We start from the raw sequence: 24234 nt of genomic DNA on the forward strand, positions 1-24234 counted from the left end.
TTTTTTTGATGTACAAAAGCAATACCAGTTTTTTCTTCTTTTGGGTCAATCTTCTCACTCCATATGGATATGTTATTTTTATTGATTTTTGGACATCTTGCGTTTTTAGCTCGAGGTCGGAAACTTGGATTATTGATAAGGCAAATTCATACTTTATCCGATTGAATTTTTCTTTTTTTTTTTGTCTCCAAAATATCCATAAAATCAAGAAAAGAGAAACAAATCAAATTTGGGTTAAACTAATTTTATTTCAATCTAATAATCGGACTTTGCAGTCCAACTGGACTTGTTGGCCAATGTATTTTTATCAAAGTTGTTGCGTAAGAATTTAAGACCAGCTTCTATGGAACTCTCAAGGCTTTGTTCAGCTTGACGTGATCTTACGTACGGTTCGGGGTCCAAATTCATCGGAGGTGGTATTTCAGCACCTCGTCGATTTTGAAAGACTTCTTCTTTTTCTGCATCCGCCAAAGCATTTGAGTTCCTTTTTTGGAAAGTGTTTGTTCTTTTTGTAGATTGAAAGGCCGAAAAACTATCGAATCCCGCATCGTCACAAGTAACTGAGGTAAATGGGTTCGGTGGTGGTGCCATGGGGAATTTAAGGTTATCCCCTTTAAAGCTGGTCCTTGACATCTTAGGCAGAGGCGGTAGGTGTGTTGTTTCGGGTCCCGGTCCATCTCTGTGTTTGTATTTTCTGGAAGGTTCTTCAACCCGCGGTGCGAATTCAGGATTTCTTTCCGTTCGTTTTTGTTCATTCCATTGTTCTTGTGACATCGGATTACGATCAGGTCTGTAGGTCCACGGTTGTTCAAGAGTGGATTCTTCAGTATCTGGCTCTGAGTGTACACCAGTCTTTTTTTTATCCCAAGGACGCACATGATTTTGACGCTCTTCTTCACGAAGTTTTTCTTCCTTCTCTTGTCGGCGTTTCTGTTTTTCAGCTTTTTTCCGTAGCTTTCGCTCCTCTTTTGTTTCCTTTGGTTTTTCATCTTCTTTGATTTCTTCATCTTCGAGTGGTGGAAGACCTAGGCGAGCTCTTTGTCTGTTCTTTGCTGCCTTAACTCTTTCTGCGATTATCTTCTCTCGGTGAATACGCTGGGATTCCTTGTTTGCCTGTTCGTTAAGGGTTCTTTTGCGTGTTTCTTCCAGTTCCTTTTGTTGACGGGCTCTTTCTTCTTCGTCCGTGGAAAATGCATAGTAGCCAACACCGTGTTGGCGCGCTTCATCGAAAAACACGTCTTGGTAATGAACATTTTCTTTTGCGAAATTTTCAATTTCCTTTTTTTCCCAGTTGTTGCGCATCTCGTCATGCTTGGAAATTATTGAGACGCCATCTTCGCCCATAACAGACACCGTGGGTGCCTGAGATTCAGGCGGTGCCTCCTTGCCGACAACATCGATCATCCAATTGGGCCGATTTTGATCCAGACGCTCAGGAATACTCGCTGCTAACTCTGTATCTTTTTTCTTAATTACCTCCAGATCACCGCGCAAACATTTTCGAGTCCTCCCCAGACAATCTGTATATTCAACCCACTCATCTTCTGGATTAACTGGCTCCTCGTCAGGCTCCCCTTCACTATCAGAGTTATCAGATGAAGATGAGTATCTTTTCTCTGGTGAATAAGGCCTTGGGTCTTCTTGCTTTTTGCGATTGAAAAGAACAAGGCAATTGTCATCTGAATTTAATTGACCGCCCATTGCTATCATTCGGTCGTAATATTTCGATTTGGCTTCTAGGACCTTTTTTGATTTCTCAAGCAATGCGGAATCTTCTACTTCATATATTTTAGAGGATTTCGTTTCACTTACATTACTGGGTAGCTCAGTGATTGTGTCCTTTTTGTAAATTTTAGCTTTGTTGGGAACTGTGGGTTCAGTAGATCGGGTTGCTTTTACTTTACTCACTTCAGCCTGTTTACGCAGAAGTTCCGCTTTGAGGCTCATCAGAGAAGATAGATTTACATCAATTTTTTTATTTGGATCATTCATCTTGTTGATGGTATTTTGAGTACGAGTCTATGATTATAATTGGAATTTAAATAAATATTAATCCCAAATAACAATACAATCCGAGATGAAGATGAAAGTTTGGAAATAAACAGATGTTTTTGGTTTCGTTTTGAATTTATTGGCATTTATCATTTATGACGTTTTATACACAAAGTCGACATCGAAAACAAAAAAGCAGGGTTGTAAAGAGCATATTTAACACATAGTTAAAGTTATATCCACATCGCTAATAATTTAGGCTTGCTTGAGTTTTCTTTTAAAATATTGATTGTTTCGTTACTTGTGTGGGATGTTGAACATTTTTATAGTGAACTTTAGTAATTTAAATGCTCGTGTAGCTCGCGCAATTAGTAGCAACATCTTTCTTTCAAAAAGCATTCATGGAATGTGTTTAATAATTATATCCCATTATATGTCAAAAAAAGCATGTTCACCAAAAATATTACATTTAAGAGACGTTTTTATTGTTTCACTTGCGTTTTTTGTGTGTTAATAAGAGATGAAAAATGTGTCTGCAATTTCTGAAGTTCAAGCTTTAGAAAAAATGTTCACTCCACGGTAGATCCTGGAGATGACCTTAGAATATACCATCGATACGCATGGATCTTTTCTTCGATTTCAAAGCAGGAACGAACTATAGGAGTTTTGGTATCCCTGCCAAACTAGTACGGCTTATCAGGACCAACGTCAACACCAATGTCACCATCTTTCAAAAATAAACACAACATATGGGATATGCAGATGACTTCGACTTTCAACGAGCTGTTACGGATGCTTTCCTGGTATTGAGTCTAAAAAGAACAAAATGCGTCTTGTAATAAACGAGAACAAAACAAAGTATTTATTGTCATCGAATAAAGTCGATTCCCATCGTAGACTTGATCAGAACGTGAACAATGATAGGTATAACTTCGAGGTGGTTATTGATTTTATCTTTTTGGATACTCCTGTTAACTCTGCAAATGACATCAGGGCTGAATTCAAACGTAGAATTACTCTTGCTAATCGCTGATTTTGTTGGCTAAGTAAGCAATTGAGAAATAAGGCCCTTTAGCAAAGTATTATCTGGCGGCAAAGTATAACTGTACGTGGACTTGTCACTGGTCAAAAAACTACATGTTTACGATTACGATGGCTAGGGCATGTAGAGTGAATAAATATCAAAGCTCCAGCCCTGAGGGCTAAGTTTGAGTTAACCATAAGCAGAGGCAGATCTCATCTCCGATGGAGTGATCAAGTTTAATCTGAATTTAAAAGAAATGGTTGTTTCCTTTTTTATTTAAGGTGGGAAGTGGTAGTGGAGAAAATTATAAGCTAGAAATAGACATTATGCGTTTGTTTTCCTTTAAGAATTATATGAGATAGACTAAGATAGTTTAATAGTTGTTAGACGGTAAGTTGAAATTGTGTAATCAGACAAAACTACTTGGCTCATTCATTTCCCACACATCATGACAGAGCTGAGCTTTGATTTGGGATAGTTGATTTTTACTTTCTGGAAATCCAAATGGATGGACACAACCAAAACGAACCACCTCAGTTTCTTTGTCTAATAATTTTTTTTTCGAAAAACTAAGGGCATCTATTATCATAAGGTTTGACAAAATGAATAAAATACAAAAATCAAGTTCAAAATATTCTCCATATTTTCGCTGAATCTACAGAAGCGTTATTGAATAATATGACACCAACGCTACCATGAGGCTATGGCGAATGTAAAAAAGACAACTCCATGATAATACCATAAATTTTGTATTGAAAGATGTCACAAAACTTTCCTTTTTCAAAGCATACTTTGAATAAAAATACTTTTGTTGATTTTACGGTTAGAAAACATTTTTGTATTTCTATTTTTTATCAATTTTAAAGTTCAAAATAAAAAAAAACACATACACTTACAAGTGGTTTATTTACATATTATATTTGTCCTTGTTTTATTGATGCAATACATGATTTCTTTTTGGGATTTTATTTTAAATGTTTGCGTCTCATCGCCTTAAATTTTTAAACCTGTCCTATTGAGACAACCCCACCTAACTGTACAAAAAAAATTAAAAGGATACGCGTATTCGGTAAGGAAAAATCCAAAAAAGGTATAAATATATGATTTGACATTGATCTACAACAGATATGAAGTCAATTATATCCTTACGTCAACTATTATAATTGAGACTTTTCCATCAAATGATAGAAAGACGCAGAAGTCAGAGTGTAAGACCGGCTTTAGAAAACTTTTACTTCGCTGAACTCTTTCAATGTAAAGCCAAAAATTCATTCGTCATTTTTTTGACAACAACAAAAAATCATGGCCGTCTAACGTCAAATCATTTGTTGTTGTTGTATTGATTCATCAATAAATTTTCATTAATTTAAACTCCAGTGTTTTTGTTTTAAAGAAAAAGAAAAAAATATCAAATTTTCACCAAAAGTAAATCCCACAAATAAATTTCATAAAAAAGTGTTATAAAATATATCTACAGTATATTAACCCTACAATGAAAATACATAATCAGATGATAACTTTGGCGAAAAATAAAATCCCTTAAAAGTTACAATAACGCGCTAAGTACTTGCGATAAGAAACGAAAAACGCATTTTGTAATTTATACTAATACTGATAAGCTATTATCTTTTCAACGAAAAACAAAAAATAAAACATGTTTAAAACATAAGACAGCTGCATTATCAAACAAAAAGAAAATTAGCATATTGTAAAGACTTACAAGGGCGTACCTCTCTCTCTCTACGCAACGAAAACCAAAAAAGAAAAGAACAGCCCTTATCTTTTTTAACTTAAGCCCCTTTGTGTGAACATTAACTTTTATTAATTGTAGGAACAATAGCAAAAGCTAAATTGTTCGAAACTGCTGATAGTGATTGGGAGTTTGGAATTTTGTCAAGTGGAAATTAGTCCTAATGACTACAGCCGATCCCCCGCTCCTGCAATTGGACGACGATCTAATCAGTTCCTTCGGTGCAGCACCAAAACAGTCGGAAGTAAGTATTTTTATTTTTACAAAACCAAGTTTATAAAGCGTTCAAAATTTTATTAATTGAAAGTATTTCGTTTGATATGATTTAAGAGAATGTTGACTTTGAAAAATCAGTAAATCCTTTTATTATATAAAAATATACTGCCTAAGTGCATACGTACGCTGATATTTCACATTCATATATAAAAATAAAGTTAGCAATATTTGCTTTAATTTCAATATCATTTTATTTTGTACTTTAGCGTGTTTTTTTCTCCCTCTTTTTAATGATAAATTGTACATAGCTCGCTTATTTCCTTACTTAATTTGGTAGTTCCTTTATTCCAATATATTTTAAGGTTTCAATTAACAGGTTGGTTTTAGTTTGCTCAATATCTTATAGCTTCTTCATAATCGCCGGCTCGACAACCGGAGATCTGTCGTGGTCTCCTTCAACAAGTATTTCTACTTATCCTAATCGGGAGTCGACCGATGTCATCCAGTTGCGCAGTCCAATGCCTTAAACGTCTTGGTCAAAATTTCGTGCCGGTTTATTTCATTTCGTCATACTATTAATCAAGAATCGTTCTTCTTCTTCTTCGATTCTTACATACAAGAGGCTAACAATTCTCTGTAATACGTTTGTGTCCACTAAGGCTACTGGGTAGGAACACACATCTACACCATAATTTTAATGATCTCTACATATCCCACTTACTGTAGAATTTCTGGTCCCTTTTTTAAAACAAGGAAAGAAAAAGGAGTACAGACCCATATCTATGTTTGTTTTTTTATCCAAGACTTTTGAAACTCTTCAAAGGCATTCTAATTTCTCTGTGATAAACTGACAACTAAAACAACTAAAAACCTTATATTTGACCGATCGCGTGCAAACCGTATCTTGTAATTGTAAGTTGTCTTCATTTCTTCCTGTTCATACGAGTGTTCCTCTAGCATCAATCTTTAGGCCTTTACTGTTTTCGTTGTTCATTAATGATCTGCCTTTTGTGTTTTCCTTCCATGTGTAGGCCGATGTAGTTCAGTTATATATTAGTTTTTCTGAGAGTACCTGTGTAAATAGGTAAATCCCACTTAGGATTGTTATGGCCTTTTCAGAATTAAAGATCAATCTTAAGAAATACTAGTTATTTTTATTTGATCTCTCAGTTTTCGAATGAATCTTAAAATTAAATTATATATGCCAAACTTAGCTTATATATAAAAAAATAAAAATTATTATTGAATTAAAATAAATTTAAAACATTTTGACCATTTTGATCGACTCGATCAAGTTATAAATGTTAGAATTTTACAATCAAATCTAAAAGTTATTTAAAACAAAATTAAATAAAAACAAAAATAAATAAAATTATTTTAAAAGAATGTGGTAAACCTAATCTAAATGTATTACCTTTCTGAACTAGAATTCAAACCATGTGAATCCCTCCAATCAACCCACGAACGTATACGTGAGGCTTCAATTACACCGTCATGTCATAAGGAATTTGAGTCAACTGACAATTTTAAATATCTCGCATCGATCATTTGGGAGGGCTTTATGCACATTGTATGGACCACGGAATTTAAGGATACATTTCTCATTACTACCATCTGTTGTATCAATGTTTGGAATCATTAAAAACTCTCCTTCTGAAAATGTTACGTGTGGTTTATGCACATTTGCATAGTATTCCGACATTTTTTGTTGATGCAACTCTATACTATCGCAAGCTTTCTTTCGTAATGCAGCTAAGTCATGTTCAGAAGTCAAAAATAGTTTTTCTTCTACATATTCAGAAAGTGTGTCAACAACACGTCCACGTTGGTTTACACCATATAATAATTGACAAGGTGAAACCTATTTAGTAGAATGAATAGACCTTTAGTAGAAGTTTGGACCAATCGGAATGTTGAACTGGTTCAGTAATTTTAGCTAACATAGATATAAGAGTGCGGTTGACACGCTCAACCTGAGGTGAGGCTGTGATTATTTTAACATGTTCAATATTGTTTTGAAGTAAATATGAACCAAATTCAATTGACAAAAAACATGATCCCCGATCACTAATAACTCGACGAGGTCGACTTTAATATTTGAAATACTTATCTAGGCAAGCACACACTTCTTTAGTACTTGTTGAATTTACTGCATGGTTAGTTTAGGTTACAGTGGCTGTCCAAGATGGAAACGGACATGGCAGGTAGAAATGGCGATCTCAAGGCAACCTTTCATTTCATACTAGTGTTTGCCAAAGCAGGACATTTGCAGAGGAAATGGATTATCGTTTCTCTTTCTCTTTGTACACTACAACTACGGCAAAAGGTGTTGTAAGAAATACCCAACTTCTCTGCATGAACTCCTATAGGCCAATGTCCGGTACAAACCGCAACAATCCTGGCTATGTCTTGCCTTGGCCTGCATAGAAGATCGTTTGTACGGGTTTTATTATAGGTGGGCCATTTCTTCCTAGATATAATACAGTTAGGTAAATTGCTCCACCTTCGGTTTGATGCAGTTTGGTAGATAGAAAAGTAATACACTTAAGAAGATTCGGCTGTTCGATATAAGCCGGTACAGCAACGTAAACACTGCCGCTCGAGCACCCGAAACTTCTCCATCTGGGAAGGGGCAACGTTGAACCACACAGGACAACCATAAACGATCATCGGCCGTATGAGGGCCATGTAGCAAATTGCCTTCACTCTGGGGTCAAGCCGACTGCTAAAAAACAGCCGTTTCGTCAGAGCGAAGGCTCCTCTGGTCCTGGTCAGAGCAGCATTTATATGTCTATCGAAATATAAATACTGATCTAACCAGATACCGAGGTACTTCACTACGCTGCTCGCTAATGGCTGCCCGTGAAGATCAACGATGACGATCTTGCGCCAATTCTTGCACGTATCCCTCGTGGCCCTAGCCAACGGAGTCCGGAACAGAATTGTCTCCGACTTCTGGACATTTATTTTCAGTTTCCAGTCGTCGCAATATCGCTGAATCTTGTCGAAATCACGCTGCAAGAGAATTCTAATAACCTCAACCTTTCAGGCTGTTCTGTACGCAATTAGATCGTCGGCGTACGCAATTGCCTTTGTAAGATTACCTATCAGATCGCTGGTGTAAATGCTGAAGAGAATCGGCGAATTCACCGCTCCCTGTTGAAGACCATTTTTAATTGACAATATTGTGATAGAAGTTATATTGCCACTTTTGACAACAAACTTTCTACCGTTAAGCATATCATAAAGTATATACAACAATGGCTTGCTTATGCCAAGCCTGCTCAATTTTAGGTAAGGACCCTCTAACCATACGATGTCAAAGGCCTTTTCCAAATCAACCAGAACAGCACCTGTGCATTGTTGTTTTTATTTATTCCATTGGATATCAGAAATGAGTTTAGACGCAGCATGAATTGTGTCATGACCCGCCTTGAACCCGAACTGTTTATCCGGAATTATTTTGTTGCCCGCAGCCCACTTAGTCAGAGCCCTATTAAGGGTGTGTGTGGGTCTGTAAGTCTTCTGTACAAGTTTTTGAGTCTTGTCAGTAAGCCACTCTTGTATCTTCGCAGTGCGTCAATAGTCGCGTATTGTATTGTCCGTTCCATCGTTCGTTTTATTGTTTCGTCCACCCGTTGTAAGTGTTGGTCAATTTCTGTATTTGTCAGGTTTCTGTTGTTTGGTGGGGCTATGTCACTCGAACGAAGTTCTCTTGCTAGGGCGTTGGTGAAACGAGGCCAACACATCTTACTGTAATTATAAGAATGCGTTGCAACGTATTCCTCCAACTCCACGCGTTCGTTCTGAATCTGCATTACAGTAGCCAGTCCGCAGTGATCAATGTCGTACTCAACTGTCTGTAAGCAGTTTCGAGGATGATGACCCACTTTGTCTGTAACTGTCAGTTTAGTGTCGTACAGCAAAAGGTTCAGAAAGGAGCCGCTTCTTGGATACGATGGCTTTTTAGTAGCCAGCAGGTCGACGCCATATTTAACGCTGTAAAGATTCATCAAATTAAAAAGATGGTAACCTCTGGGATTATTATGTTGATTTCCCCAAACTTCATGCTTTACGTTCAAATCGCCAAGATGAAATAGTTTTCTTCCAAGCTCAGTTTAAGTTCCCTAAAAACAATCTCGAGTTCTGATGCAAAGTAAATAACCTGCGGAGCTCCAGCCGCATAAGCCGCAATCATATACATCCGCTTCCCTTGAGAGAAAGAGATGCATGCAACGCAAACTACTAGCGTCTTGAGCCTTCGAAATTCATTGTTGTATAAGGCTTTTATAATTAATGCCTTTTCGTATAAAGAAAACGACACCGTCCCCTTGAGTGGAGTCGGGCAGGTTTCTTCTTACGATATTGTAATTTTTATGAGTCAGTTTGTGTTTGTGGTTTAGCTTAGTTTCGCTGGCCATAAACACATTGGGACTGTAGTCTGTCAACAATTGGAACATATTGGCTCTTCGTTCAATCCTAATCAGTGAATTTACATTCACAGCTAGGACTTTAAGGCGCGCGCCCAATATGGTCTACATTTGCGCCAGGCCAGGCAACAAAGAGTAGAGATGATCTACCCTTTTGCCTTGCTCCTTTATCCATCGCATTTCATGCCACGGGTTCTTTTTGTTTTTTTAGCTAAACTGAAAGCCCTATTTGCATCTTTATGTAATTTTTGCAATTGTTCATTTACATTTAGGTAAATAGTGAACATTTTCTTTGAACATAATTTGAAAACACATAGTCAATCTGGCAGACGGCATTGCCAGCGCCAAAACCCTTTAATTACCAAATTTATATTCCAATTAAATGTAACCGAAACTATTGTAATTAACAATTTAAGTTATACAAATCTATCTATCTATCCCTACAAATTAAAAATACAAATAATTTGTAATACCAGGTACATCAGAAAAGCTCTTATTTACTTGTGTACTTTCAAGTATATCTTTAGAAGAATTAGATAAACATTCTTTATAATGTTTGTATCACATATCTTTGTTTTTGTTAGCTAAAATATTGTTCCCAATTTCTATGTTTTCAATTCCTTTCGAAAAAATCACTCTATGTTCTTCCAAAAAAGCTTTTCTTAGGTATGTTTGATATTTTCTTACGAAATGTCAATGGCATTGAGTTCTAAACTGTTGATGCGGTTGCATGACATGACTCAGTTCCAAATTCTTCGAGATGGAACTATTTCTGCTGACTAACGCTTAGCATAGTCTAATATTTAGCATTTTAGCGCTTTCCTTCTTAAAATATTCAAGTAAATGTTTTTTTCTTCACTAAAAAAAAAAAATTTCTTACACCAGCCGATAACAGTGCTTCATAAATTCTTGGCTTGGGACCCTGTCTAATACAGGGCTCCAAGCCAAGTCTAATACTAATTAGTTCTAACAAATTTAATATGTACCTACGGGTGTTTTTTTGTGTTAAATAGAGTTTCAAACTGAGCGTTTTAATATTAAATATTATATAGAATACACATGAAAATCTCGCATATCTCAAACTTTGTGATTAAAAATAGACATTTTTCCATCTAATTTTGTGCCTAGTATGTTTTATAGATAAATTATTAATACATATTTGTGTACTTGTGAAAAAATTCCTTAAAATTTAAATTTTACTTCTCATTGATGAACACAAACTAGATTTGTATTTTTACTTTATTGACCACATACCTATTAGATTTAAACCCAGTTAGCTTCCATAACACATTTTGAAAAAATAAACTTTTTGCTCTTAAGCTTTTTTTTATCTTTCAAAGATTAAACGTGCTTCATTTGATATGAATATATTTGTACTACCTACTAATATAATTTACTCTATATACCCGAAACTCTATATCCAACCTTCTGTACATCTCTTTATCTCAACTTGTATATAATTTAAGTTGTATTTCTTTTCTCATTATTTGAATTTTCTTTTATGTTTTTCAAGATTGTCTCTCATTTGTCAAACAACCGTAACCTGCATCACAACAATCATAATCCAGCTAATACAGGTGCTGCACATTTACTAAGCCTTAACAATTCACTTGGAATCGTTGGAGTTAACAGTAAACAAAATCTTACTGTGCATTCCATTGATAAGAACAGCAGCATAATTTCATTGTCCTCGAATAGTAATTGTGGAGCAGAAGAGAGCAGCGTGACAAACAGCGGTACGGCTAGTAGCAGAAGCAGTTGCACCCAAAACAGTTCACCGCGCTCGTGTTGTGATCTATCGAATACCGAGGAAGAAATCTGCTTAGTTCCCGAGGTAGACTTTGAGGGCATAAGTCTGGATAACGGTTTTGATAACCGCGAATCGCAGCCCCTTTTAGGGGGTCGCGGTGGCGGTGGTGGTGGAGGAGGCGGTATAGCTAGTGGCAGTGGTGATCATGCCGAATTCACTGGCAATGCATTTCCAGGCAAGTAATATTTTGTTTGTTGTAACTACGAGTATGTCTAAATTTTTACATTGGGGTTTGAGATAAGAAAAAATTAAAATGAGATTAAAAACAGAAAAAGAAGCCCCACAATTTCGCAATGTGTTTTAAAAAAGATTGTGTTTATTATTGTACATTTATATGAATGTATGTAAGCTCACTTGATGAATTATTCTAGTGTCATGTTCAATGATAAATGGAAATAGAGTGACTCATCTGCGGTCGCATATCATTGATGGTAGAACAAGGTTAAGTGAAATAATACAATTAAGCTTGATTAGGCAGTGTTTTAAATTGTATAGTGATTATCAAAGTACAGTAATATAAATAAGTACACTGTATACGAGATGAGAAATTTGATTAATTTTAGATTTCTTCTTTCTTTCAGAAAAAAGTTTTTTTGTGCTTTGAAGTAAAAAAGTTCTTGTTTTTTAACGCATTTTAATTGGTTTTAAATTTTATGAGATTCAGTGTTATTCTTTTGATTTAAGCGATATATTCTGATTTTGTAGTAAATTGTTTAAACAATACAGCTTAAAAATTAAGTATTGTTTGTGTTTACCTTCAATTTCGGAAAATAAAAAATAATAATAACTGAAATTCAAAAATAAAAAAAAATAATAAAAGACTTCCACTGAAGCGCGCGTCCAGAAGGATGAGGCCACTATTTCTTTTTTAAATAATCATTAGAAATTTAGGCTTTGATTAAGGTTTGATTGTCTTCATATTGTCTGCCACCTTCATAAACTTTACAAGATAGCCATAACCAAACGTTTCTAATTATGGTAAAAGTCTAGACAAAATGGCAAATATTCCATGTCTTCTGATTAAATTCAACTTCTAAAAACCCAGGAAGGGAAGATGGGAGCATTGTGTTGCTGGGTCTTAAAATGTGTTAATTATTGGAAGCGGGAGCAACTTTATATGTATATAACTAGCTTTTACTCGCGACTTCGTCCGCATCAGATAGTTTTTTTAGATAGTAGAATGAAAAAAACCTGAGCTGTACTTTTTTGTACGTTTGTTTGAATTGTGCCGAGATGGGATGAGGCCATACTAAGTGTGAATGTCATAGGTTCGGTTAGCTTAGGTTAATTAATTTTAAAGAGAAGACAGGTTACTGCAATACATTTTTATATAAGACGCTTTTTTGTTTTTCCTGCCTTGGCCAGAACGACACATATAATTTTCCATTTGAAAAACTGTTTTTTTTTTTTTCAAATTTGCACCTGAAACTTTCAGCGGGTGCCCCTGAGCTTTATTTATTGTTATTGCAAATGCTGCTTGCAGAGTAAACTGCACTCTTAAACTGAATCGGCAAATCGGTTGGAATTATAAGAATGCGGAGAATTAAATCATTTTTTCCTTTTGCTATTCCAGTCATGATTATAGCTTTTATAATATTTTGTCCTAGGTGAGTAATCTGTAGCCGTGTATCATTACATAACTTTGGGGCGTCAAGATTTCTCATTAACACCAATCTTAAATCTCAACTTATGAGAAGGCACCCCTGATAATTCCAATGAATTAAGAAACTCTATGATGGGGTATGATGTTACTTGCTCCGTATCCATAACGTTGTCTACTGAGAGGTACTCGACGATATCTCCCTCCACGTCCGACATAATTTGTTCGTTTATCTGGCTAACAATCTCATTAGTTGGAGCTAAAATTGCCCTCTCACACAACTACTCCTGATTGCCCATATTTATATGCAGGTTTGGATAGACATTACTTTCTTATTCATCTGTGCTACAGACAATTTGACAGAATTCATGAGTAAACGTAATTGAGCCGTTACAGTCTGTTGGCATACAATCTTCTATCTCCTTACCAAATTTCATTTAAATCTGTTCAGTAGTTTAGGCGTAAAAGTGATCGGCCCACCTGAATTTTACCATGAGAATGCGTCATTTTCCCGGGCTAAAAACCAGCCTACGTCCTTTCTCAGGTATCAAAATATCCATACCATATTTCATGCAAATTGGTTCAGTAGTTTAGGCGTGATTGAGTAACAGACAGACGGACAAAGTTACTTTTGCATTTATAACATTAGTTAGATGCATTTTGAAACGACCGTTCCAGCAAACATTTTTAGTTGTCATTGTCAAAATGAGCTCATCCTTTCTCAGAGAAATAAAAGATGTAGCCATCGGACTGTCAAGGTTAAGAAACATGCTCTCTGGCAAAAATCACTGCAAAGCATTGACAATCATACCATTTGACAAAACAATGTTTGTGTAAGTCAACGTTATTTTTATTTTATTTTTCATTTTAGACCGAAATAATATTTTAGTTGCTACAGTATTTGTTTGGGTACTTTTTAATTTCACGTCAAATGAAATAAAAATATTTACGGAAAATTCTACGAACATTATACCTAAAATACTATTGTATAAAATAAAAAAACAAAAGGGCATACCTGAAGAGTAAGAGTGTTTTTACTTAGCAAACAAATAGCGTCGTAGTGGGTTAACAACAATATTAGCCACTTCGTAATTATTAAATATTTAGAATCAATTGCAAAGCACACAGGCTACACTTTACCAAATGCAAGAAACTTTGAGATTTATACAATGGCGGATCCACGGGGGGGGGGGGGGGGGGGGTCGTAGGGGTTATGACCCCCCCTGGGAGATAATTTGTTTGCTTTTTCGTAAGAATTCCCTTCAATTCAAAACTAATCGTATTGCGTTAATGGATATGACCCCCATTATATTTTGAATTATTTATTTTTTTGTGTATGACACAACATTTGTATTTTACTTCCTTAAACTTTGTTGCTAAAGGTGCTACTTTTGACTGGAGATTGGACCAGGAACATAATTAGAATAGGATATTCAGCCCTATTCCAAAAACACAGCACAAATTCATCAACCTTTGACCAATTGACGATCCAGGGGGGGGGGTCATATGAGCCAAAAAGCTTATACAGTTAAGTTGTATAAGTAAAGATTTAATTTAAAGATTTATAAGTAATTTAACGACATTCACCCAAAATTGGTTTGCTGTCAAAAACAACTCAAATTTTTATTTTCGCTCAATTTAGAACTTGGAAAAACTTTAGTCATGCTTTAAATTATTTTCATAAGAAAAAGAGCAATTATTCAAGTTCTTAAGAAGAAACCTTGAATAAGAGATCATCAATTTTATGTTAAATTGCCTTTGAATTCTTTTAACTAGCCTTTAACAAGTTTTGCATTAGTAAACAATTTCAAACTAGAGTTTTTATTCAAATATGACATTCCGACGGTAGAGAAGTCGAAAAAAGTGGGTACCTAGATTCCTTCCGTCTGTCTGTCTTTTCTGGCCCCTACAGTCCAAACAAGTTATGATTGCAATTTAGACATTCAGCTGATTAGTGTAGGAAGTTTTTATCATTCTATTAATACAAAAAAGAACAGCAATCCCCACAAAAATTTTTTGGTTCAAACATGTGAATTTTCTGAAACTTTCTCAAAATTTTCTGTTCTTAGTTTGGCTTCTTTTTACAACAAAAACATATTTTCGTATTGCTCCAGAAGGGTACACCTCAAAAAAATCTTTAATTTGTTTTTAAGATTTCTCAAGAACTAATGAAACTAATTTTGTTTACAAAACTTGATATCTCAGAAAGGGGACAACATTTTTTTACGAAATTTAAATGTAAAATGTTTATATATTTATAAGCTCTTTATTTAGTGCTTATACCAGAAATATTTTTAAGACAAAATTTAAAATGATTTTCGAAAAAATTGGTTAATCTTGATTTTTTGACAAATAAAATGGCATTTAAATTATTGAGAAGAACTTATTTTGGAGGTATGTACATTTTTAAATCTTAAAATATAGGCAATATTTTTAAACAGACTTTTTGGAAGAAATTATCAAGTTCTTGCAATCCAGTCGTGCATTTCATTTCTTTCAAGAATGGTTTTCTGTTGAATACAAAAGATCTTAAAAAATTAAATAAATCTACTTTTTGAAGTGAATTTGCTTTGGATGCTCTAGAACTGAGATTCAAACATGAATTTCAATAATACAAATGTCCCAAAAAATCAAGTGACACTTTTGTTAAACTAATAGCTAACTGAAAAACATAATAAACGTTTCATATCTATTGATATAAAAGCTTTGAAACGTGTAATTTGTGAGTGCTACAAAACTTTTCTTCCCAACTTATTTGCTTACTTACCTAACTTTGTTTGAATTTATTTTTTTTAGATAAATTATATTCTTAAATACAACTATTTCCTTGAATTCAAGAACTAAACCTTTTTGTCTCTACAATTTTTAAGTTTTGTTAGCGCCTTTATAGGATTCAAAAAAGCATATTGATAACGATAGTAATAAGAGATTGCCGGAAATTAAGTTCGAAAAAGCTACGTCAAAAAAAGTCCATTTTTACATTCAGATCTTCTCTCATTTTCTGGATTTTTAAATTTTTGCAGCGTTTTTGGCATTAATAGAAATGAAAACAAAAAAAGTGTGTATTGTTTTTGGAATAAAGCAACGTTTCAAAACAATTTCCTACATTTTGGCGCGAAATGCACCAAAAACCCTCTAAGCTATTGTATTTTAGCTCTTAAATATGGCATATTTAGACAACTGTTCCAATCTTGAAATGCTTTCTAAATAATTTGATAGCTAAAGTTGTCATTTTAGCAATTATTCAATGTTGTTAGCATCCTTTACAAAACATGAGGGAACATTTTTAAGCGATGAGTAAAAACTCATCTAAATGTGTGACCCCCCCCTGATGAAAAGTCTGGATCCGCCCTTGGATTTATATGGCTTCCAGATCTTTCTGGAAGAAAAGGTCATTCCTGGAAGACGAGTCAATCCATTTTTGCATAGATGGATCATAAACAAATGATATCTGTGTTTTCTCAGATAGTTAGGCCTCTATCAATTCTCTGGACTCTGGACTAATGGAGATGGCACAACAGTTTAATAGGCACAGTTTGTAACGCAGATGAGCTCGCCAGGAATGGTACAGTACAACCCATTCTAACACGTTTGGCTAATGCTGGCATAAAAATCGGTACAGGTTTTGCTAATGCAAGACGCTATTAAGAAGGCAAAAGTAAAAAAAAAACATCTGCCCTACACTAGATTTAAAGCGCTCAAGATGCTTAATATCTATAAGCAGATCGCGTGTAAGCTCCATAATCAGTGTCATAACCGGGCATGGTCTAATAGGAAAAAACGTCACGCGGCTAGGCATATTCTCAAGTGACTTGCAGAAATAAAGAAAATAATTGTCCTTTGAATCAAATTTAAGTTGTTAGAAGGGCCCAAAAAACAAGTTATCATCCATTTAAGGTTAACATGACTTTAATCTCAGCACTGATTATTCTTTGATCACTCTTTGCCCGCATTCTGCTAAAATAAATAAAAACGTTTTGGATAAAAAACAATTAGAGGGTTTATAGCTGTCTCGATTCTAATTAATCACGTTCATAAATTAATTATTTGGTCCTTGCAATTTCATTTTAGCTTTTATTCCTGAACTATTTTTATTTAATAGCTACAAACAACAATTGTACACATACGTTACGAGATAGATAAACCCGCTTCTCTTTTGTTAGTTTGTCAGTGCACCGCCATCGCCAGTCGCTCTTTCAAGGCTTATGGTTCTAAAAGCAATTATTATCAAAACATGGGAAAACAAAGCAAAACAAAAATAAAACTCACCTGTATTTTAAAATAAATGTATCAAACAATCTGTCAACTTATATACGAATACATTCATAATATGCGTTCTTCACTCCGTGCAAAATTCTGCCCTGTCAATGTTGGGATACGTCATTACTATGACCGACCGCCCGTTCCTAAAACGAGTCATCGTGTCCCAATAGCATTGACTTACACATTAGACACAAAAAAGCGAATGTGTGTCAACGTAAGCGTCATTGTGCTCGTCACAACATTTTTCGTTGACGATTACACGACGTGACACCCTTGGGATAGATCTTGTAGTCATTTTTACGTCAGAGATTCAACGCTTACGTTAACCATCTAATAGAAGCTTAAGGAAATTACTTTATCAATCGAAGTCATTCTTCGTTAAAATTTAATTTAAATACAAAGCTGAAACTAATTATTAGGATGGTCGATTTCAATAGATTATTTTTCTTTTTTTGAAAAAAAAAATAAAAAAATATTGCCGCCCGAGCAGGGACTTGAACCCTGGACCGTTGGATTAAAAGTCCAACGCTCTACCGACTGAGCTACCCGGGCATATTAAATTTGAAGCAAATAATCTTATATCTACTTCATCGAAATTAATCGATTATTCGTATAATCTAAAATAAATCATTTAACAATGATAACTTTTTTTTCTGTCAAGTACTGAAACTTTTTAATAATACATATTTATAAATAAAGCACAAAACAGACTTTCTTAAAATGTTACGTTTAATTCATTTAAATAGTTCAGAGGTAGAATCCTTAAAATCATTTAACAATGATAACTTTTTTTTCTGTCAAGTACTGAAACTTTTTAATAATACATATTTATAAATAAAGCACAAAACAGACTTTCTTAAAATGTTACGTTTAATTCATTTAAATAGTTCAGAGGTAGAATCCTTAAAAGTGCATTTAGCTCCATTTTGTGAGAAAAAACGAAGTGGTTAACCCTAGACATTTTTATTATTTCTTTTAGTTTTCTTATTAATATAAGTGCGTTTTTTTGGTATTCCATATATACTACAGTGACTTATTGCCAAACAAAACGATCCGCAGCAGACAAATTTTTTGTATTTAAAAATTGGTACAACTGAAAGAAGATCTGTCAGAATAATAATAAACCAACACACAAATAGAAGAAAGTTTTGTGAAAAAAAAACTAACTAAAACTAATAAAATTGAGCTAAATCGCTTGTAGAAGCTTGAGACTCTGATGTTAAGTCGTTGAATATGTTAGAGCTACCTGGAAAGTGGGTGTCTAATAACAGATTAAGAGATTCTTCATCTGTGATAGTCCACGTGCCTGCTTCTGTCTTTAAAGCACTGGGTATTGTTGGACTTTTTGAGAGAATTTCCCTGAGTCTTGAGGCTTCTAAAGTATTTTCTATTTTACCACAAAAGTTTCTCCAAGAAGACCTCTTACTCTTCCTTAATTCTTTTTTATATTGCTTTAGAGCTTGTTTGTATAAGTCCCAGTCAGAAGTAGATCAAGTGTACTTAGATCTATTGAAGAGTTTGCGATAGCTCTTTCTGAATGGTTCTAGTTCTTTACGCCATGAGGCGTATGAGGTTAAATGAGGTTTGTTTTTACCCTTTAAAATGGTTACAGGGCATGAAGATCTCATTGATTCATTTAAGGCTTTGGTGAGATGATATTTTTATTTAAGTAATCAAATAAGGACTCACCTCTCCCATTTATATCAGAGCTACCCCATACCGTGTGATGGGCGTTAGCGTCCGAACCAATTAGGAGACCAACTTTTTTCGATTGCGCGTCCGCAATAGCCTTCCTCAAGGTGTCTCCTGGAATTGGGCTATCGTGGCCAAGGTAAGAGGATATGAGCCAGTAGGTGACTTTATCCGTTGTTAAGACAGCGGTGGTGCTGTCCTTGTCGCTGTATTTGGGGAGTAAAAATACGTTTGAGTAATTTTTTACTAACATGCATGACCTTGGTTCAGCTTTCTCCGATGCATACAATATTTTATAGCCAGGAGTCCTGAAACCTCTGATGATGGAGTTTGAGACCCACGGCTCCTGTATCAAGACGATGTCTTCCTTGTTCCTATGCAGTCGGAGTACCACGTTGTTTGTGGCCATGATGGCGTGATGGAGATTAATCTGTACTAATCGCAGCATTGCTACTTTTAGTCAGATTAACCTCCACCACTGTTTTGTCGGCGTTTTCATCGTCTGAGGAGGACTTAAGTACGTCTTCTTCACTCAGAATGATGCCTGTCGACTGTAGTTTTAGCCTCCACGTCGGATGGCTCGTTTGGGGCTGTGGATGTCGATGGTTCCACTTGTGGTGTTGCATCGACTTCCATTATTGTTGTTAAAAACCATACCTAATCACGCTTTTGGTCGCGGCCAGTGGAGCCAGCGATTCCCTATTGATCAACACGAGAGCTGATCTATAGTGACCCACTGTCTCCTTCTCAACCTTTGGTACTTTCCAGTCGTGCGTAGGCAGGTCCGGATTACTTGTTTTGATCAGTTTCATGATCATACCTGGGCAGTTGTGTAGAGCCGGGACCATTATAAGTGCTCTTGGCCGGCAAGGAATATTCTCTCTTGCAACAACCTCGAGCTTGGCACCCGGCCAGACTTCTGGTAAGCCATTGACAGCAGCCCTGTATAGATCGAAAGATCTTTGATCACCATAGGCGATGAGTTTGATACGTTTTTGGTACCATCCTGCATCGGCTGTGTCTGGGAGAGGCCCCGGATTCTCCTCGATGACAGATAAAAATCTTAAACCGAGGTGAGCCTTGACGTCTGCCCAATGATCATGAGAGATGTTACCATCCACACGACTCCTGTCAATGACCGCGGCTATGATCTTGCCTTTGCATCGCTGAAGGAAAGATCTTTGTTGTTGCTGTTGAAAAACACCTTCTGCCTCTCGATTGGCCTATGACTTCTTGGACTTCTATTTGGCCCCGCATAGAGCTATGTGCGTGTGAAACAGATGTGGGTCCACCTCCAGATTTAGTCGCTACCGATACCAATCCGGGTGTGCCCTCACCCTTCGAGTCAATTCCACATGTCGCAGATTTTGTCTCCGGATTGGGTGTCCCTTCTTGGGGTCGCTTCCAATGTCCTAGCACGAGCAGGGAAGAGGTGGGGTGTGGAATTGACCCCTTTTGGGACAGCCAAGCGTCACTGCTGTTCCACTGACGGTAAAAGTAAAGGTTGCGGCTAGTAGAGGGAGTAAGAAACCCGCTAGTAACAGGGTTGACAACACGTTCACACACCTGAGTTGGTTCGACAGCCTTTTCAGGAGATGTGACCGCATTGGCAACCATGGCACGATTTTTTTGTTTAACAATTGTTTTATTTGATTTTTTTTTATTTGAGTTATTCATTTTATTCCCACGAGTAATGCGGAAAGACGGTCAGATTTTGCTGTGGAAACACCATAAAGATTTATTTAGTTTAAACTGAGATAAACCTTTGGTGGAAACATAGCAAAAAATAAATATTTTTTCTATGGTTTACTCTTGCAAAATAAACCTAGTTAGTCCATTTTCACTAACAAAACTAAATAAATAGTAGCGAGTCACCTAAAAAAATAAGCGAATCTGACTTTTTTCGCCAAGTTGACGTTCGCCTTAAACTTCAAAAATTTGGCGAATTGAAATGTCGCTCTATAACAATAATTGGCGAATGCTCGCCTTTATGTGTCATTATCGATAGAACTGTAATTCTTGGTGACTTTGAAAATATCATAGTTTTTTTTGAATTTGAAGTAGTTGTCTAGATTTTTTGTTCCGACATAAAAAAATTAAAAATGCCAATTGTTCTCTCAATAATGTTTCTTGTCTTCGCATATTTTTTATTGAATAGTCCTTCTTTAGACCCTGAGGAGGCATTTCTAAATGGAACGAGTAAATACGGCAGTAGAGGATATTATCCTGCATCTCCTAGAATTTTTAAAAACAATACAAACATATGCTAATATAAGAGTATAATTCACATACCAAGATATCTTGACCGCTCTCCATTTATCCACCACCTTTCCAACAAATCCTTTTACGCACTATGATTCCACACAAACGAGTCATGCGTAGAAACAGGATATCTAGCATAAATAAATCTTATTACTCCATTATTGTCACAAGCCTTAAAAAGAAAAAGTTTTACCTAAACATCAAGATTCAACTTTGAAGTACTTAAGCGTCATCGCATTTAAGCTGTACAAACCTTTTCTATTTAAATATTGGTGTTGTAACTGATAACAAGATATGATACCGATGTGAGTTCCGTCTACACGTCCAACTATCCCTGGTAAGTCTGCTCTTTAAAAAAAATAGTTTCTCGCTTCTTGCTTTTCATTAGTGGACATATCTACATTGATCCAAACTGGGCAGATTCTTGCTTCAATCAAATTAAGCACTTCGCTTAAAACTACTGAAACTGTAGGTGGGAAGAAACCTAGCTCAAAGTCATTTAATACACTATTTTCATAACTTCCACTTGCGCACGCAAGTTTTAAAATTGGTGTAATTGCAGAACTTTGGTCGCATTCACAAAGCTAGTGGCTACGTAGTCAAAATTCAACTAGCTTTATGAATGCAAAACTACAGTACAAAGCTAGTCAATGTGGAACTGTCATATTATTAACAAATGCAAATATATAAAATAAGAACAATTTTTGTTTTGAAAACTTTAACTTTTTTTTTGTGTTTTTAAATTAAATAAAATCAAATTTAAGACACAATTTGAATGATTTATGTTTGTATTTAAATACTGAACGATTTATTTCATTTTGAATTCGTGTTACTTAAATTTACCGAACAGCTGATTGTGAAACGTCAAAATCATTCTTCACTAACTTTGTAGCCGAATTTTTTACACTACGTCGGAGGGAAAATTTCAACTACTTTTGTAGTTAGATTTAGCCAATCAAAATCCCTTGACTACGTAGCCACTTGCTTTGTGAATGCGGCCTTTGAGTCGTTTAAAATCCTGAACTTATCTGACTTAAAATATATTTAAATGCGTGTTTGCTAAGCCGAAAGTATAACACATATCTGTGAAAAAAAATCTAGTTAAATTTTTTAAAGTAATTGTTAATTTTATTACAAATTATCTGGTGTTTCCAGTGGGTTGGAAGCATCTCTTAAACTTCTCCTCAATCTGTAGATTATGATTCATCATCTATTAAACGTTTTTACTTCTGCCGCATGTATGTAGAATGCCTCTGATGTTGTTAGTTTGGGCAAGGGCATAGCAAATCAAAAGTGATATACACGATGACGTTTGGATCAGATTTAGCCTTTTTGCGGTCAGTTTGCTATCCTTTGAACGCACTCTTGTAGCTTATTCGATGTTTTGTTGAGTTTTTGCCAAATTCATAGGTGCGAGCGATGCACATTGGTCTTAAAGTTTTGAATATCAAAATGATAGGGAAAAACAGAGCTGGGTAAAGCATTCCACATTCTCAATGTGCGGTTAAAAAAGAATATCTATACTAGACAGTACGACCGAAATTGAGCTCAAGGTCAAACTGATGTGCATTTCTTGAAGTATGACTATTACGGCTGGATTGTTTAAAGGGGGGGAAATCAAATGGCTAATTCGACAGAACGCTGTTTATAAAAATATCGGTAAACCAACGAAAGGCATGAAACATTGCGGCGGACGTAATTATTTTGGTTATAGTTCTATCGCCTATCATTTTCAAAGCTCTTTTTTGGATTCGGAAATACTTGAACTTATTTTAGAGGAACCTGCCCAAATGGCAAATATGCGAGTTATATTTAAGTTTTGAACGAATGAAGGCTTTGTAATTTACAGCCAGATCAGAAGGGGTGAAAAATTTCTGACACCGTCGGAGAAATCCTAAACACCCAGCAGCATTTTTGGCAATATCGATTATGTGATCATTCCATAAGAGGTGATCTATGGTACACACTCATGGATAGCGGCAACGGGGATAGGTTACACTTTAACGACAGGAGACAGCATTGAGTTTTCGAAGCATTAAATTCTACACGGTTTTTGATTCTCTATTGTACAATGCTGTCGAGATCAAAATTTAATGAGCTTATCATACACTGCCGTTGAAGTTCCACATCTGAAGGACAAGGATGAGAATCTAAAAACGAAAATGAAAGCCAAGAGTACTGTCATCCACGAAACAATTTAGTGGGTTAGAAGTCTCAGACAAAAGATCATTTATAAAAATAAGTAAGAGCGTCGGAGGCAAAACAGAGCCCTGGGGCATACCAGCGTTTATTTTGTGAATATCAGATTTGAACCCGTCGAATACTACTTGAATTGAACTGTCCGAAAGGTAATTTCTAACGGAGAAGGGATTCATCAATACCAAATGCACGCATTTTCGATAAGAGAGCTTGGTGCCAAACTCTATCAAATGCCTTTGAAATATCAAGTGTAATATTCTTACTTTCTCCAAAGCGATGTAAAGATCTGTTCCACTGTTCGGTGAGATAAACTATGAAATCACCAGTGGAGGAATTGCTAGGAAAGCCATACTGCTAGGAAAGCAGCGTTTCCATGACCTTGGAAAGAAGGGACGTTAGTGCTATTGGACGATAGTTAGAGGGGGAGAATGATTCGCCTTTTTTAGGGACAGGCTGTACAAATGCTGTTTTCCATCCGCTCGGAAAGAGACTTGTAGAGTAGGAAAGATGGAAATGGAAAAGCTTACACATAGGTTTTGCCAGCGTTGAAGAACACCTCTTCAGAACAATAGGTGAAATACTATCCGGTCCAGCAGATTTGTGTATGTCAAGGTGTTTCAGTACTCTTGCAACTGCACGACTGCGAATGAAGATTTGTCCCATCAAATCGTTTACGCTCTCAAGAACAGTAGGATTTAGGACACTCTCTAGCAGCGTCGAATTAACAGCAAACTGTGCTGCATGCAAATTGGCTTTATCAATCGAGCGTACATAGGGAATGTCAATGTGGACGAGCATTGGAACCGAAGATGACGTGGTGTTTCGTACATTTTTTACAAATGACCAGAAATTTTTACTACACTGATTGTGTATTTATTAGGATCAGTTAATTGATTTAACTCAGCAAAGACCTCAGCATACCTTCCATTCGGTGTTGATTGGCCAGGATAACGAAGCCAAGAACAATTGTTTACATTGGAATCGCCCGCAATTACG

The 24234-nt window shown here is 35.7% G+C and overlaps 2 protein-coding genes, 1 long non-coding RNA gene and 1 other non-coding gene across 4 annotated transcripts in view; 1 reads left to right on the top strand and 3 right to left on the bottom strand.

Moving 5' to 3' along the window:
* Nucleotides 1-228: 228 nt before the first annotated feature.
* LOC129941552 (coiled-coil domain-containing protein 174) lies at nucleotides 229-2129 on the bottom strand. Its single transcript, XM_056050227.1, has one exon. It carries the CDS (start codon nucleotides 1990-1992, stop codon nucleotides 256-258), a length of 1737 nt encoding a protein of 578 aa, XP_055906202.1. The 5' UTR covers nucleotides 1993-2129; the 3' UTR covers nucleotides 229-255.
* Nucleotides 2130-4352: 2223 nt separating this feature from the next.
* Nucleotides 4353-24234, top strand: part of LOC129941551 (phosphatidylinositol 4-kinase type 2-beta) — a 56932-nt gene continuing 37050 nt past the window's right edge. The window contains exons 1-2 of the mRNA XM_056050226.1: nucleotides 4353-5010; nucleotides 10926-11397. Coding sequence (XP_055906201.1) covers nucleotides 4930-5010; nucleotides 10926-11397 — 553 coding nt within the window. The 5' untranslated portion in view covers nucleotides 4353-4929. The remainder of the gene's footprint in view (nucleotides 5011-10925; nucleotides 11398-24234) is intronic.
* On the bottom strand, nucleotides 17565-17637 carry Trnak-uuu (transfer RNA lysine (anticodon UUU)). The gene has a single exon. It is a non-coding gene; the product is annotated as a tRNA-Lys (tRNA).
* Nucleotides 20893-22806, bottom strand: LOC129941558 (uncharacterized). The gene is made up of 4 exons (XR_008780881.1): nucleotides 22175-22806; nucleotides 21293-22122; nucleotides 21070-21211; nucleotides 20893-21012 (listed from the first exon to the last, which is right to left on the bottom strand). It is a non-coding gene; the product is annotated as an uncharacterized LOC129941558 (long non-coding RNA).

This window comes from Eupeodes corollae, chromosome 1 (genome assembly GCF_945859685.1).
Source record: "Eupeodes corollae chromosome 1, idEupCoro1.1, whole genome shotgun sequence".
Classification (NCBI taxonomy): Eukaryota; Metazoa; Arthropoda; class Insecta; order Diptera; family Syrphidae; genus Eupeodes; species Eupeodes corollae.

What these genes read in the sequence shown, in the direction of transcription:
- LOC129941552 (XM_056050227.1), bottom strand. Translation starts at nt 1,992, where the DNA reads ATGAATGATCCAAATAAAAAAATTGATGTAAATCTATCTTCTCTGATG.